Here is a 16,906-nt window from a genome sequence, read left to right on the forward strand (position 1 = left end):
GTTTTGGTTTGTGGTTCTACGGGCAATTTCTATAGATATTTAAAGCAACTAAGGAAAGAGACAACCTTACAAAACTAGATCAAAGTCCAGTTGCTCTGCTTATTGCCCAAATCCTTACTTTAGAAATCATGACCAGAACCAAAGTCATACTCAATTCAAATTCCGTTCTTTCTAAATTAATAATGCTGTACAAATTACTGAAAATTTTATTTTTCATTATGCCTTTGAAAATAAGGTATTTGTCCTCAAAGGATCCTGAATACTTAACAACATAATGAGCCACAAAAACAGGAGTGCTCCTTTTGACGCAATTATTCTGCTCTTCATGCATGGATACACACATATTTATGCTTTAGGTACTTAAATATAGCATCCTTAGTTTGCAGAAAAAATAAAAACCGAGATACACATTGAAATAGATACTTCTAACTAGTAACTTTCTTGATAGCCTAACAGATGCCAAAATGAGGAAAGATTTACACCAGCGATTATGAAAATGCAGGATCATTTGAGAATAATAAAAGTAAATGGTGGGAAATGTTAATAGCAACAGCTGTGAAAAGAAATTATGGAAGATTAAAAGTATAGAATAGAGCAACAATAGTAAAAACAGTTTAAAATTTAAATTGCTTCACAAGAGAGATTCTTTAATTACAGTTTCTGGAGATATTTGAGTAAGAACTGCAAAAACAGTGAGGTGTAGATATTTATAATTATTTCAGTATCCTAAGAACCTACTAATACTGTAAAATCACAGACAGGAAAATTATTGCAGATCACATGATTGGATGAACCATGCTGACTTTAAGGCCTATAATGACTTTTTTAGGTTGTGCACAGAATAGCAATCACAGGCATGCTTAGTGGTGAAGGCAGATGCAAAGGTATAGGAAGTCTCCCTACACAGCCCAGCTGATTTGTAGCAAAACTCAGTTTTGCCCAAGAAAGTCTTAGACAGCAAGAAGTAGGTATATCTATTTTATGTTTTGTTATTTCATATCTGTGGGATGAGTGTTTGTATTATTGCCATAGACACCGGTACCCAGAGTTGGACACAGCTGAAATGTTGGGAGACGGAGGAAAGGGTAGAGCGCTGAATGTGTGCACACAATGAATACCACTAATGCTGTCCTATATACAATTCCTTTAACTATCTATAGTAAATCCTGCTCTGCAAAGCAGCAAAGTGAACATGTAATAGTTGCAACGTGGCAGAACAGTGATCACATCAACACCAAACTGCAGGGACACATGGCAGAAAGCACAGTATTAGTGCAGTGCTGAAATACACATTACGCAGAAGCATTTGGATAGAAAAGCAATACAGAAAGTATGCCTGTCCACTGAACAACATCCCAAAGGGTTAAATTCCAAATGACATCAGCAATTTCAGCGTGCTGCCAAAACTTTACAGCATGAGAGCAGGCATTGTATTCTATTAGGATTTTAAGTTACTGTTCATGATGTGTCTCAGCCTTTTCTGGTACTACCAACCCTATGAAACAGGGCTCCCAGTTCAATACTCCTTTGAACTCTGGAAAAGTTCCTTTTCCAAAAGTACAATCTTCCAACTCAAGGCTCATCTACTCAGACAAACACCAGAAGAAGATTTATAGTCATTCATGCAGGAAGTTAGTTAATAAACTACAGGCAAAATCTGGAATTATTTTATTATAATTATAATTAATAATGTATTATGGTGATTATGGTTTGGCTGAGAACAAACAGGCCAGCCTGAGCTAGTCTGAGATAACTGCCAAATCTTCTACACATGTGACAGATGGTGGAAGCATTTTAAAGACTCCCTGTGCACAAGAACTCTGTGTAACGGGGGCTCAGATTCAATGCAACAGCAAAGTAGCTGAAGCGGGTCATGATAAAAGCACACTAAGCAGCATAAGCTACCTTTAAAGCTTTAGGTTTCATCTAAAGAAAAGGTGAAAAAAAAAAGAATAGTGCATTCAAGGGATGTGAGGGGAAAGTGGTTGCACAACTTACGTTGACTCTTGGCTGATGAAAGTGAAGGAAACTCTGGCTTTTGACACAGTGCACTGAATTCAGCAGGTATAGGGGGTGGAAGGACAATGGTTGAACTCAGTGGAGCTACATTCCCTTCTAAAAGGGCTTGTTTAAACTTTCCTAACAGTTTTTATCAGGGTGGTTTGGAAACATTGCAACTTACTTTTCCATAAACCTTATTCTTCCCAAGAACATAATTCATTTTATGTGCTTACGTCTAATCTCTTTTGGCTCATCTTACTTTGAAAAGGGTTTTGAACTCCAAGAATGTTCCTCAAATACTCCCTCTAAGAGTCCCAGAAGGCAAATGCTAGAGTGTAGAGGAGGAAGACAGAACAATAAATGAAAAGTAATATCATACAACTGAGAACTCTCCCAGCCACATCCCAAGTTACACCCGCTGCAGAGAATCCATCTTCCTCTCTAATTAATTTCTTATGGTATCTGAAGCAAGGTAAATTGCAAGGAATAGGCATTTATAGACCAAAAAAGAATCCAAATTAGAAAAAAAATCAAAAGAAGAATGATACAACTGTTGACATCTGATGCTGCCAGTGTCCCTTCAGCCTTTCATTGAACCATTACAATTCTTTCCCTAGAACAAGCAAATATGCTGTGTTCCTTGCTACACCAATGTGCTTTCCAGAGCAGTATGCAATCAACACTTCAGCCTTGGCTTATGTTGCATTCATGAATTTAACTTTTTATGAAGTTGTTCAAAGAGCAATTTAATATTATTATTTGGATGAGCCCTCTCAGGCTAGGTTTCCACATGGAGATCCTTCAACCCTTTGCTTTTTGGCAAGAAGTGGAGATGCAGGTGCTATCTGAAACCAATTTAGAGTGGAATCAAACTGGGGACCTGATCGTCTTTTTACACCAGTTCCATGCTCTTAATTTCAATTAATTATTCCTGATTTATCCATGAAATGAGAATCAGTCTGAAAGTATACATTTCCCAGAAATGGCATTACCCTTAGAGATATCATCAGCCCACCTATCTGAAAAATAATGTACTGCCAGCTGACAAAACGAAAAAGTTTTAAAATACAAGCAGAAGCTGTAATTTAGGTTGTCAGAGAAAACCCAAGTTCAGTTTTCATGAAGAACATGGGGTTGCTGTCAGCAAAAGTTGCTGGCTTTAGTGATGGACAGAATACTGAAACTTCTTTCCTGGCTGCTAATGTAAATCAGATATTTGCAGCATATCATTTATTTTCTGCCTGCACAGAGATGCAGCAGAGTCCTTTACAACAGAAAGGCCAGGGCAAATCACGTCAATTATGAAAAAGGCTTATACTAATGATACCATAGAGAAAATGCATATGTCCTTCACATATCTACAGGGATGATAGAGAGGCGAATAATCCTCTTTCATGGAAGTTCATCATACCAGTGGCAAGGCATACCTTGAAGCCTTGACACAAACCCTATTATTTTTTGTTCAGAGTAGAAAAAATAAGATCTAAAACACTACGTGAGATAAGATGAAATCTCAGGTACCCACGCTGTTGTGAAGGACCAAAAGCTATCCTGCCAAACAAAGCGAGAGTCTCAGCAATCTCTGTATTGCTTTTTCCATCTGATTTCATACCATAAATGTGACACACATTGTTGAAGATCAGCATAAACAATTTTGTGTGTTTGTGTTTGACCTAATACAGTTTTTTTGTGACCCATTTTGGCAAGCATGTGTTTTGTTATCATCAGAACTCACAAAAATATTTAATTTTTTCTACTTCCTGTACACCTTTTTGCTACTTCAAGGAATAGCATACATTTACACACAAAAAAAATCCATATCAATAAAGCATGATTAAGGTTGTAAAAATCAAGCATTGAAAGGTCAGAAAATGCCAGAATTGTCTGAACATCCGTAATTTAAATCCCTCATGCCTGTGCACTATGAAAAACTTTTTAATTACATGATAGCATATAGTCTGTTCCATGACACCCCGTTTAGAGGGTCCAGAAGAGCACGGGAGTCCAGGTTTTATTCTTTGTGTAAGGAAAAGCAGTCATTACAGGATAAATCCTACTTCACATCTGTAGGCTTTAAGCTCAAAAATGACTTTGGGGATTGCTCATGCAGTTTGCTAATGTCAAGAGCAGTTTGCAAATGCACAGTGAAGATGGAATATATTGAGATTTTAGTTGTTGAGATCAAATAAATCTTTCCTGAATACACATGACTTTCATTTTTTTAAAAAGCCTTGTATCTTGCATAAAATTGGTCAACTTTTCACTCAAGACCCAAAATAATCTCCTGACAAATTGGAAGTCCCTGCTCCACAACCTGGCAAGCGATAGACTCGGAGATGAAAGACTCAGAAACAGCAGAGTAGTTTTTAGCACAACATTTTTAGCCATTCTGACAAAGCTGTATAAACAAACCAAAACAGATTTACGTACTGGGAAATGCTGGACAATCTCATTAATTGAGAACTGATGATAGCCTGCCTGTGGTTTCCCATGCAAAACATGTATGTACCTGCACACTATATAGAACAAATTAACACATACATTACTGAATAACACTTCAAAGCAAAACAAACACAAAGTGTTTGAGTGGCATCTAGAGTTTGAGGAATACTAAGAAAAATTTAAAAATCCCTTAATTTAGACCTCTTTTTTTCAGGGAAAATGTGCGTGGTTGGAAACCTGGGTGTGAATATTGCATGGTGGGAAGAGCTCTAATAACTTCACGCCCAGGTGAAAAAAAGATGTAGAGACATACAAAAACGTGGGCGCTAGCGACATTCTCTGTCTTCAATTACATGACTCCCAGCCTCTAAATTTTCCACCCTCTCTCCCACTTTGAGCTTAAGGTTCTTGTTCTCACATACAGAGCTCCACAAAAGTCCCTCCTGCCCACATCTCATTTCTCATTTTCTCCTTCTGTTACTGCCTGAGTTCTACCCAAATTATTTTCTTGAACGCCTACTGTACACTTTCTCTGGTCTTTGCATCACATCAATACTTGCGTTCCAAAGAGCCGAGCCATGTTCATTTGAAGTGTTATCTAAAATAGACTTTTTCTGCAAGGTCAACAAATGCTAATATGTCAGCTAAAGCGACCTTCTTTTTTAAGTAACTGGTTCTCTAGATGAAAATTACCTTCTTTATCCTGATGCATTGCATGCACTGTTTGACTAATGCAGACTATCCCTGACTTGTGTCACAGGCATATTTTCACCAGAAAACTGTGAAAAGTAAAAACTATATCATACCTAGGTTAATATCCTAGAACTTCTTCAACTAATTTGCTGTGTTTGTAAAACCAGAGCCACTTCGTGAACCTTTTCTCCATTCCTGATTAAATACATTTTTTCCTTAAAGGAAACTTGATTTTAAAAAGATGGGACTGAAATCAACCCCCTAAAACTGAAGACTGCCAAATTTCACAGCTGCTCCTTATCTCTATGATGGTCTGACCAAAACCTCAGAGCTGACAGCTCAAAGTTCTGCAAAAGTTGGGTTATGAATTTTTATTTCTCAGACATGGATACAAGCCACCAATATGAATCTACTTTAAGCTCAAGGAAAAGAAACAGAAAGCACTTGCCTAATCTGCAGAAGTACTAGTGGGAGCATGTTTTTATGCTCACACACATACATACACGCATAAGGGCAGGATAGTGTTGTTTCTTTTTTCACGCTGCATAGACAATGGGATATAACCCCACTTCTCGCTTCCCACTGCTCACGGGTACTGCCTTCTTCTGACACCTGCAGAGGGCAAAATGGGTGGAGGAGACCAGGGTTCTGGTTCCAGCCAACTCCAAATGCATGTTCTGACCCACATCATCAGGCACACGCAAGCTCTCTGCTGCCTAGAGACTGTATGTATTCTCCCTATGCCCATCAATTGACAAGGCAACCTGTAAAAATCATGTCCCATTTCAGAGATTCAAGACTGCAAGTAAAGTCTGGGCTTCTTAACATTTTCTCTTACATCTTCAACAATAAATTCCTCCTAAGTCCCCTTCCCACGTGAGAAATTTGCTTTTTCCCCACTCGTTGTGGTATTTGGCGTATTGTGTGCTCAGAAATGTGAGAAATTTGCTTTTTCCCCACTCGTGGTATTTGGCGTATTGTGTGCTCAGAAACCTAGCAGTCTCAGAAGCTTGCTTTCTCTTGCTATTCCTTGTGAACAAAATGGTGATATATTAGCAGGTACGAAGGATGAAAAATATCTGTAAAGCTCAGATAGCTTTTTACTTAGCAAAGCACTGTTACCTGTCTGCATCCACAGTCACGTCATGAACCCCTCTTTGAATGACGTCTCGAGAGGCAGCTAGGTCTGGTATTCGGTTCAGACTTCTTGTATATAGGTTGAGTCCTCCATCTGTCATGTACCTGAAAATAAATGTGTGGTCAATCAGTGCAAAATGCAGCCATCTGGCAATGATGTTTCACTCTAAAGTTAATGGACTGTGGAATTCAAATGTTTAAGGTACGAGCTGTCCTATTAGATGGTAGACTTACACTAAATATTCTCACTTTATGTGCCCAGTGTAGGGAGATCAGATATATGCCTATTTCCTAGGATCATTTGTCTTTTTCTGTGATGGCTTACAGGCCAACCTGTTTTATTAAAATATATTTAGATTGAAACCCTCAAGTATCATCAAAAATTTTAAGTACATTTTAAGTATTGCGGTTTTGTCAAATAATAGCACAAGATGCAAGGAGCATAACTCCAGTTGAAAAAAAAAGGAAAAAAAATCAGTAGCATTCATCTAAATGGGAACAGAAATTGAGAACCCAAACCCATAGTCCCTGCTGAGATGCAATCGTTCAGACATGAGATATCCACTGAAGCCCTTACACTGACATTTAAGAATCTGTTTCTATCTGTGTTCCTTTAGCTTGATTCCTACCACTTCACATTATAATGAATGACTAATGAATCAAACAGTGAGTATAGTGCTGCTTACTCACTGGAGAACCATTAAAAGTTTTTGAATTTCAAGCAGCAGCAATAATTTCTGGAATGCCTACCTACAGTTTAATATCTCTACGAGAGGTCTTGGTGCTTATAACTGAGCAGTATCACAAGCCTGTCCTACTCTCAAGGCCTGTCCATCATTTTCTCAAAGGACCTTTCATTAAACTGTCTTCCCTCTTATGCTCTTGTTTTTTACATTTCCCTCTTGTAGTTTTTGGTAACTTTAGTGTAGCAACCTAGTACAGAGTTTGCACAAATTTATTTGTGAAGGACCATGCACATGTATGGCACTTAACATAGAAGTATACATACACAGAAAAAAAATTTGGTATACCTCAGTGAACCTGCTCAAAGTAAATTTACAGGCTTACTGAAATAAGCGTAGTCCCAATGCTAGGATGGTGGCTAAAATGATCTACTGGAGTTCACGCCCAATTCAAATAATCTTTAACACACGTTCTCCTTGAGCCATGAAGTGGTGCCACTCAAATCCATCTTTCAGTCGAAGCATGTGTCCAAGTACACAAACATTTAATAACTCTGCACAGATTCCCAGGCACAAGCCAAGGCACACACACACCACCAGTGCTCCAGATGTTCTGTTGGCCCTCTCCCTGCAGTTCCTTCTGGGAGCTGATTTAATTGAAATCAACTGTCCCAGAGACTGTGGAGCTAATACAGCAGCCCGGGAGCACCAGCCTCCACCCACATGGTTCGGGGTGCGTGAGCTGGTGCAGATTTTGAGAGCAAAGCTGCGGTAGGGTAGCCCTGTGAGACAGCTACAGTTTGAGATGGCATCGTGTCCTGGATGGCAATCTGGATGAGGGCAACCTCAAGTGCATTAAAACACAAAGGGTTGGTGGGCTTATTTTTAACTAAACTCTGAGGCATTTTACGCGCTGGTAAGATTTGGCCTGCAGTTCAGCAAGGGATTTCTGAAACCCTGGTATCTGGAGTCTGCAGAAGGTAACTTCACATTTGTTTTCAAAGGTAAATCAACAGTCACACTTACACACTAGATTTATCCTTTTATTAAAGACAAAATTTAGACTTTTTGACAGATTATTTAGCTACGGGTGAATTATGCAGTAGGTTCCAAGGCTCTGGAATCGCATATTAAATTTAGCTGTGGTTTGAATGCAATCCAGTCTACATGGATTCTTTCCTGTGTAAGTAAGGCCCGAATGGAGAGACTTAACAAGTGCAACAGGTCTTCCTTGCACTAATTTCTAATTACTGCTGCATTCCTGTCCCCAAGTGTTTAAAGTAATTAAACTGAAAATGGAAGAGGCATAAAGGAGATAAGACTTTACATGCCTCAGTGAATCCTGAAATTTCAGAGCTTATTAACTTGTTTTTAACATTTACCACACCTAAAAATGTTAACTGAGCATATTGCAACTTACTGTCTATTGAGTCATCCTTATTACAGATGCAAAGAAAAGTCACACAAGATGACTATATTAATTCTCTAATGTGATAAGCTAATTAATACAACCCATCAGGCACTGCAAAGCATTCCCCTATCTTTTTTTTTTAAAATAAACTCATTCATCCATCAAAGGCAGCATTTATATTTCCTTTATGATAAAAGGTCTTCAGACAGTAAAGTATTACATTTTCCACATGTCTTTTCTCTGTTCTAGCACACATCCTACTTGACAGCCACTAATGCTCTGCTGTGGACAACCTTGCCAGCAGTACTCCATTCACAGATCACTGAGACAGTGCGCCAGGGAGATACAGGAATATGCTTCTTTTATAGTTATGCTTTTTCTAGAGATCTATCTTTGGATGGTGCTTGAGGTGAGACACTACTCTAGAGAGAGCTTTGATCACAGACTTACATTTGCCCTTAGGAACGTTTCATACCCAATGTCATTGGCCACCATTCTCTACTCATAGCTATACTTCAAACTAAAAGATTAGATTGACAGCGAGAGTCCTAAATTTATACAGAGCAAAGTAGTGTAGTGTGACACGGCCATGTACTCTGTGGAACTTCCGTTCAAATCAATGTTACCTCAGCCACCAAGCAGCCTTGAGATGCCAACGACAGCACTGAACAGTAATTTAAGTATGAGTAAAACAGTAACATGGCTTTTTTTTTTTAAATGATGCTTTAGGAATTCTAACATACATAGGAGTGAAGTGACTTATGTTCCAAGATTGATATAAGAATTGCTAAATAGTAATTTGAAACACAGAGAGTGCAGTACCCCAAAGTCAATCAATTGATTAAGCAAACAAAATTAAAATAATTGTCATTTTTCTTCTTGGGTATGCTAGGAGAGTGACTGATCTATTCTTTTATGAAAAGGTATTCCTACAGCTCAGGTGATATGCACAGTTGAAAAATTGCAATAAAGGCCTATCACACAGACTATACTAGACAATATCTGAGGTGGAAACAGAGAAAGTCAGTGCTGTCAGCAACTGCCTTTCATCAGCTGCATCCAATACCATATCTACCATCTCAAATAAAACATAAAAAAACCAAAAGAAGAGCCATCCCAGAGCAAGCAGTGCAAAATGATGGTTTACCAGATAACTAAGAAATTCCCGTAAGTAATAAGAAGTACCTGTGCTCTTATCAAAGTTCATAGCAAAGTCATGTTGATGTTAAAGGAGAAGAAATGAATTTGAAGGCAGGTGAGAACATCACGGGCAGCTTAGGGTTTTTTTGTGGTTTTGGGGTTTTTTTTATATGTATATTTTTATGTAGCAACCATAACGCCACTTCCACTTGTGTGCCAGAATTTGTTAGAAAAATCCTATTAAACCTGCCAATCATGCATTAGCTCAAACGGGGAAAAAGTGCTACTTACCCACTATTGATGTCATCAGTTCTGAGGCTTTTCCCAAGAATGTCCCCATCGCTCATGTAGCCACCAACGTCAACTTCAGAGGACATGTCCAAATCACCACTTCCTTTCTCAGTCATGTCAATCTGTGAGATATTTCCAAGGCGAGAAACAGCTGCTCGACGAAGCGGGGTGGTGTACATGAATCGAGAAGGGTCTGTGTGTATGAAGCGACTCGTGCCGCTGCGAGGATAACCGGCGCCCAAGGACGGGGCATCTCCTGCCTGCAGCCGAGGACTGGCCTGCCCTAGCCTCCAAGTCACTGGGGTGGACCGGCTTGTCAAGCTTGGTATGCTTCTTCCATTCACCTCAGTTGTCACAGTGCTGTCAAAAGTTGTCTCCAGTGTGCTACCAAACAAAATGGAGAAGTCAGTGAACTGTGCTTTCTCTGTTCCTGAGAAACAAGGGAAAGCAAAGGCTGGAAGAATATATATTTTTTTTTAAAATGTTCTCTCTGTGTGTTTGTTTCTCCATGTGCACACATGTTTGTTTAAACAATAACCTCTACTTATAAAATAACCTAAAATAATTTTTATAGGATTCTAAGTAGATGTATATGAAACAATAACCATCTTTGTGAATGATTGTATAAGACACTTTGACAGTAAGTATATTAAAGTCACATTTAAGTTGTTGAGGCAGTCTAGCAAATAGTATGGTTAGTGTCATAGTTAATTTTCCCTTGCAAGTCTCTAATTCATTCAGCAACTAGTAATACCCTCCTACGGTCCAAATTTTTAGCAATCTACACAAAACCAGTATACCTGTGGCTTATTTGGGTCCCTCTAAGGCTGGACATAGTTTCTTCCAAATTCTGTCTCAGGTCTGCTATATTCTTTACAGTTCTCAAACAGTATGGTTAGTGTCATAGTTAATTTTCCCTTGCAAGTCTCTAATTCATTCAGCAACTAGTAATACCCTCCTACGGTCCAAATTTTTAGCAATCTACACAAAACCAGTATACCTGTGGCTTATTTGGGTCCCTCTAAGGCTGGACATAGTTTCTTCCAAATTCTGTCTCAGGTCTGCTATATTCTTTACAGTTCTCATTCTTCTTGTTTCAGGGTCTTCCCCTGGAAGAAAACAACAAAACCAGCATAAATTTAAGCGCACACGAGCGTATAAGGTTGAATAAAGGGCACACAAGTATACACAGCTGAGAATACACACATATGATTGTAAATAGGTCTGTCCCTTTAATCTTTTAAAAAATAAAACCTCATCCTTTCAGTAATAAAACACACATACGCCTATAAATAACATGTGGTATGTGAAAAACCCACCGAAAAGAGTCCTGGTGAAGTATCCCTGTATAAAGGGCCCAAATCTATTAATGAAACTCAGATTTACAGTGTTGGGATTTTTATCCTCTGCAATCAAGGCACGATGCAGCCCCAGAGCATTTGATACGTTACACAGCCCCTTTTTCCTCCTTGACATTTTACATTACTTGGTAGGAAATAAAGCCACAGTAAATCCGTGTTTGGAAAGAATTGGGATGACTGTTACAACAGCTCTTCAGTATGCACCTAACATCCAGGCTATTTCAAAGTACTCTTTAAGTCAGGCACTTAATAAAGCATCTTTCCTGAACTGTAATGGTTTCCTGAAGGGGGAGATTATTCTTCATATGGGATGAAAAAAATATTCTTCTTGGGATAAAAATCTGAACACTCTAAGCACATGCGTCATTTATACAATTACAGATTTTAACTGCCTTCAGGGATCCATTGTGAAAAGCTAGTCTGGTAACTTGAATAGTGAAACCCGCAGAACTTCACCTGGAACATCCTGGAATAATGTTTACTTCACGCGATAAAAAAAAAAAAAAACAGAAGGAAAACCAAAGTTAATATATTATGTGTTACAAAAGGAAAACATGATAAGCCTCAAAGAAACCTCCAGAAGTCATATATGAAGAAACAAAAATGCATGTTTTCTAGCATATTCATGTATCAAGGAATTTTAGTTCATTTTTCTTTTGCAGATTAAGAGAATTTCAAAAGAAAATGTGTGACAAAAATCACTGATTTGTTCAAGGCTAGCGTTCTGCTTCTGGCTGCGTCCTGTATCTGTTGCTTGAAAGAAGGTTGGCAAGAAGCATCATTATTATAGTTACGTGGACAATGCTGAATGTGAAGTGCAAATAATTTCTTTTTGACTCTATCAATGATAAATTTCATGTCATACCTCACCTTGTTAAGTCAATTTTACTCCACATTCTGGAAATGTTATCATCAAGAATGATATTGTGCAACCACTAAAATTATCACTGATATTTAACTCTAGATTTCAGCATCCTCATCCAGAACAAGCTTTTAATCTAATTTTGGAATCCTCGTGACATCTAGAAACTGTTTGATCTTTGAATACATCTAACAGGAGATAGTCTGGTGAATTTAAACTCAACATCATACAAAAATCAAAATCAGAAATGCAAGCAGAGGCAAAATACCATATAGCACTATGGTATTTCACATTTGTAAAATGTAAAATACACACACAGATACACATCTTCAAGTTGCTGTGTTTCTCATTCTGTTGCCACCTTTCCTCCTCCCAGGTTTGTGTGTGAGTTTATACAAGATACAAATTCAACAATGGTGATGTCTCTGAGGAAAAGCATGGTGTGCCATCTAAGTGAAAAAACAGGTAGGAGATGTTTGGGAAGGAAGGGAAAAAAAAAAATTGTATCCTTTGCAGAGTAGATAAAATGGGAAAAAGGAAGGAGGAGATATTAACGTAGAGCTTGCAAGAAAAGTTGCATGGGACAGAGAACTGGGAAATACTCAACATAGGGCCAGAAACAATGAACATTTTATATTTAACAAATTATTCTGGAAAACTAAAGCAAAAAAAAAAAAGTCCTGCAGGAAAAAATTCTGGTAAGGTAAAAAGATCTCAACACAACATCTGTTTGAAGGCATGGGAAAAAGGTTGACTTGCAGCAGAACTACAAGTATGGGTTTAACATTGGTTTACAAAAAGCATTGGATTAAAATATACAGTGACATTTATTTCAAATACAAGGGAGAATCCGCAGAAGCAAACTATATTTGAACAATGGTTCACTTAAGCTCCTTAATTTTGAGTTTTGACTAAAGGATGAAGCCTTTGAGCTCATGGACAAACTGAATTGCTACTGTACCCTCTTCTGCAGTCCAGGTCCTATCGCCCAAACACTCTGCAGGCAGTTAAGAAAAATCCCAACTCCTGACATTAAATGGAAATAAATTATTCCATATACATTCCATATATCCTTTATTTCTTCCCTGATAGACAAATGATGCATGATACTAGCCAATGTACCCTGAAGTTGTGACTCAATGTCAAGCTAGCTTTGACAGCAATGCCAGGTTGAGGTTTTCCCATAGCCCCAGCTATGTCTTCTGTCCTCTGCTGCAGCCAAACAGTCCTTCAGGAACTGCTGTTTGCTTGTTTGTTTTTTCGCTCCAAATAAACTCTTCAGTGGTTTAATGATCCAACAGTCCATAAACCTCTGGGTTGGCACCATGGAACTGACAGTGGGGTCAACACCCGGACAGGGTGGAGACAAGAAGTGGGGATACAGGTCCAGCACTGCTGCCAAACTCTCCATCTTCTCAAGCCACAACCCGAGGGCATGTCCATTCACAAAATTTTGCTCCATGAAATAAACTACCTGTGGGCATTTTTACATGTAACATACCTTGCAGGAGGCAAACGTTCACATTCAGATTGAAATTACTACAACTACTCCTGTGTTTCAAGCTAGACGTGTTCAATCAAGCACCTTGCTGATCAATATACCCATGGATCCCATGTACTGTTTGCAGAGTTTTCTGCACCATTCTGGAGATTCCCGTGAAGCAAAAGGGCTCAAGCCAAGGCAAAGCTGGAGACCATTAAGTCCTGTTAGATTGAACCTGCTGTTGGAAGCCCAGACAGTTCCCAGGCAGACTGTCTGTGCCTGCCTCCAGGCAGTTGCCTACGGTGCACTCAGTTCCTCACTGTCGCTGCCCTTTGCTTTTCCCCCTCCACCAAATGCACTCAGATTTACTTCCAGGATCACATTCTGTTCCTGCCACAATACCTATATGGGGGGGGACCCAGGACCTGCTACCTGCCCTGCCTCAAACCAGGGCTGAAACAGTAGCTTGTTGGTATAAGACAATTTTCTGTTATACACAGAAAGACAAATTGCAGGGTGCAAGTGGGCAGAATTAAAGGCAAAGCAATACTTTATATTTATTTGAGGAACTGAATATAATTCATATTTGCAGTGACTTTGCCCTTTCCTTCCTTGTTTATCCTTGTCAGTTGTCCTTTGCTGTATGTTAACACTGCAAATTCTTGCAGTAAAAATGAGAGCAACTGTCTTTTTAAATATATATTATACAGTAAATAGCATAACAAAGCCTTAAGGTATAATTGCAATACAAAAAAAAAGGTACATATATATATGGCAAACTGCCAAAATATATTTTCACAGAGAAGAATATTTTACTTTCAGACAAATTATACCATAAAAAGCGGTGTTATTCTATCCTGGAAAGGTGAAAAGTTTGAGGTCTAATCTCTTTTGATCTCTCAGTGACACAAGGGGTAATTTCAAAACCCTTCCACCGTTTTTTTCTAAAAAAGGTACAACTGGAGTTTTATGATCTTAAAATACTACATAGTACTACATACAAAATCCTCATAACTGTAACTATTAAGTGTTTTAAAAATAATTCTTCTTTTTTCTTTCCATCCTTCTCTTAAGGCCGTATCAACGGACTCATGCTGTACCATGGATGAACAAGTCAGAAAGTATAAACAGTTGAACATGATGCTTGAGAGAGTGCAAGATCCTCAGACCTAACTTGCATCTGACATTACCTACATTTTCAGGACAGCACTGTGGCTCCCCATCTACATCAAGCCTCCTTCTGTACAGAGGACCATAGGGATGGTGAATATGTTTTTTTCTGAAAGCCAGCTACATCGTGCCTTCTAGAAGAGACGCTATGGTGCTTACGGCAGCAGGACTGGGACACGCTGCATGGGTTCAAAGGGAGCCCAGACTCCCCCAGGCACCTTGTTGCTTATTACTATGGCCCACTGCCATCATAGAGTCTAGCCATATTTGCATGACCTAACATATCAGAAATGCTCCCTGGCTTGTTATCTCAAGTGATTCTGGTTTGTAGGCTGAAGAAAAGCCATTCTATTTCATATGTGGAGAGACTGGGATAAGGAAGATGTACCCTGAAACTTTCTGTCAAAATTCTGGTCCTCTTACAAGAAAGTCTGATGTAAATATTTTACTGACCCCATGAAATATAATCTGTTCAAATCACTTGTAGCTTCATTATTTATGTTAAACATAAATATCCCAAAAGATTGTCCCCAAATTCTTACTTATAAGCAGCGAAGCATTACAGGTTAATTTCTTCCATTGTGTGAGATATGTACACAGGACATCAAAATAAACATTTTACAGAAATCACTAACCACCTAGGTTAAACTTTTACATTCACATTTCTGAAGCTCACCCATAATTGCACATTTAATAATACTGTTCATAATCATTTCAGTACTTCTGCACATGTCATTACAGCCCAAAGCAGATAAATGAGAGAATAATAATTCCATTAATTGTCTGATTTTCATAAAAGGATTTACAAATAATAAGCAGCTCCCCAGAGAGCTGTCCACTCTTAGATATTAACTCCATTCACAAAGTAAAGTACCAGTATTACTCTGCAGGTAGGGAAACTGAGGCTCACAAGAGAACAGGGATTTGCTCAGGGACACGCAGATGAAGAGGAGCAGGGGCAGGTGGAGAGCTCAGCTTCCTTTGCTAACAAGCCTCTAATCTGTAGGAGAAGCCCCTTTGTGCATACTGGTATTGTCTAACAACAAAAAGGTATGCATAAAAAGAGAACACTTGTTTCTTTGTTATTTTGAGATGATCGCTTTTTACATTACATACACAGCTAACAATTTATCCTGAATGTTTAAACACAATCAGGGCTAACATATCCACCAGCAAAGAACCTGCAGGCTAGACACATGCTACATGACCTTGGAAAAGCAAGCAGCCACTTCAACCATTTGACTGGCTGAAGAACAAAGCTTTGGAAATGAACACTTTGAGCACTCTTATAAAGGGCTGAGAGATGAAAAGTAAAGCCAGCAACACAGAAGCCTTTTGAAGCACCTATGGCTGTGGGCTTCAAATGCTCACTGGCATGCACTGATATAACTAAACTGGTTATTTAAACTAAACTGAAGCCCTGGCACTCACAATTCCATGTATATGGATGAAATTATCAGCAGGGGCGAAGGGGGAAGCAATACCGGAGGGACAGTTTGTAGGTGGGCCGAGACATTTTCTATCTAAACCAAACCTTGGATTCAAGATTTCAATTTTAAATTCATGAGAACAAATGTCACTAAAATTAAATTATTTATGAGTAAACTAATAGCACTTAAATGTTTCACCTTATTTTTGCCAAGCAAACTATGCTCAATTGTTCACAGGCTGTTGCTGCTTATGCACCCGTCAAAAGTGATTTAGACATTTGTCTTCATTTCATAGAGTCTTTAGAGGTAAGAGTAAGCAAACAAGGAAGAAATGTCTAGACCCTATTTTTGCATACTATTGCAAATAAACCCAGTTCTGTCTCGCGAAATCACTGTCAAGATCAAAAATCTGGTCCATGCAGATATGTGCTAACACTTGGGTCTCCTCCTGCCCTTCCTGATGTCAAGCCAAAGTTAACTTACCTAAAATATCAGTATAAAGGACCTGTTCTAGGTCCCCCAGCATTGTTATTATGACATCTTCATCCAGATGTGCAGTCCCTTCACGCAAGCAGCCTTCCTCCTCCTCCTCTGCCCAGTTCCTGCTGGAGAAATGGGACGTGCAGGATGCATTTTCATCATCTGATTTTCCCTTCTCCTCATTGTCAATCTTGAAGCCTTCACCTGTACGCTGGTCTCCCGACCTCCTGGACGCCCTGCTTCCAGCAGGTGGTTTCGCCTGAAAGACTTGGGGTGCGGTGAGGCTGGGGTGGCAGAGAGAGTGCACCGACTGTGAGAGTGC

General features: G+C 38.9%; 1 protein-coding gene across 2 annotated transcripts in view; it reads right to left on the minus strand.

Moving 5' to 3' along the window:
• Positions 1-16,906, minus strand: part of NAV3 (neuron navigator 3) — a 284,264-nt gene that overhangs the window by 104,793 nt on the left and 162,565 nt on the right. For both annotated transcript variants that reach the window (XM_009284931.1, XM_009284930.2), the window contains exons 10-12: positions 10,799-10,907; positions 9,799-10,182; positions 6,259-6,378 (exon numbers count right to left, since the gene is read on the minus strand). In XM_009284931.1, the coding sequence (XP_009283206.1) occupies positions 6,259-6,378; positions 9,799-10,182; positions 10,799-10,907 (613 nt within the window). The remainder of the gene's footprint in view (positions 1-6,258; positions 6,379-9,798; positions 10,183-10,798; positions 10,908-16,906) is intronic.

The sequence above is a fragment of the Aptenodytes forsteri genome, unplaced genomic scaffold, assembly GCF_000699145.1.
Source record: "Aptenodytes forsteri isolate BGI_AS27 unplaced genomic scaffold, ASM69914v1 Scaffold71, whole genome shotgun sequence".
Lineage (NCBI taxonomy): Eukaryota > Metazoa > Chordata > Aves > Sphenisciformes > Spheniscidae > Aptenodytes > Aptenodytes forsteri.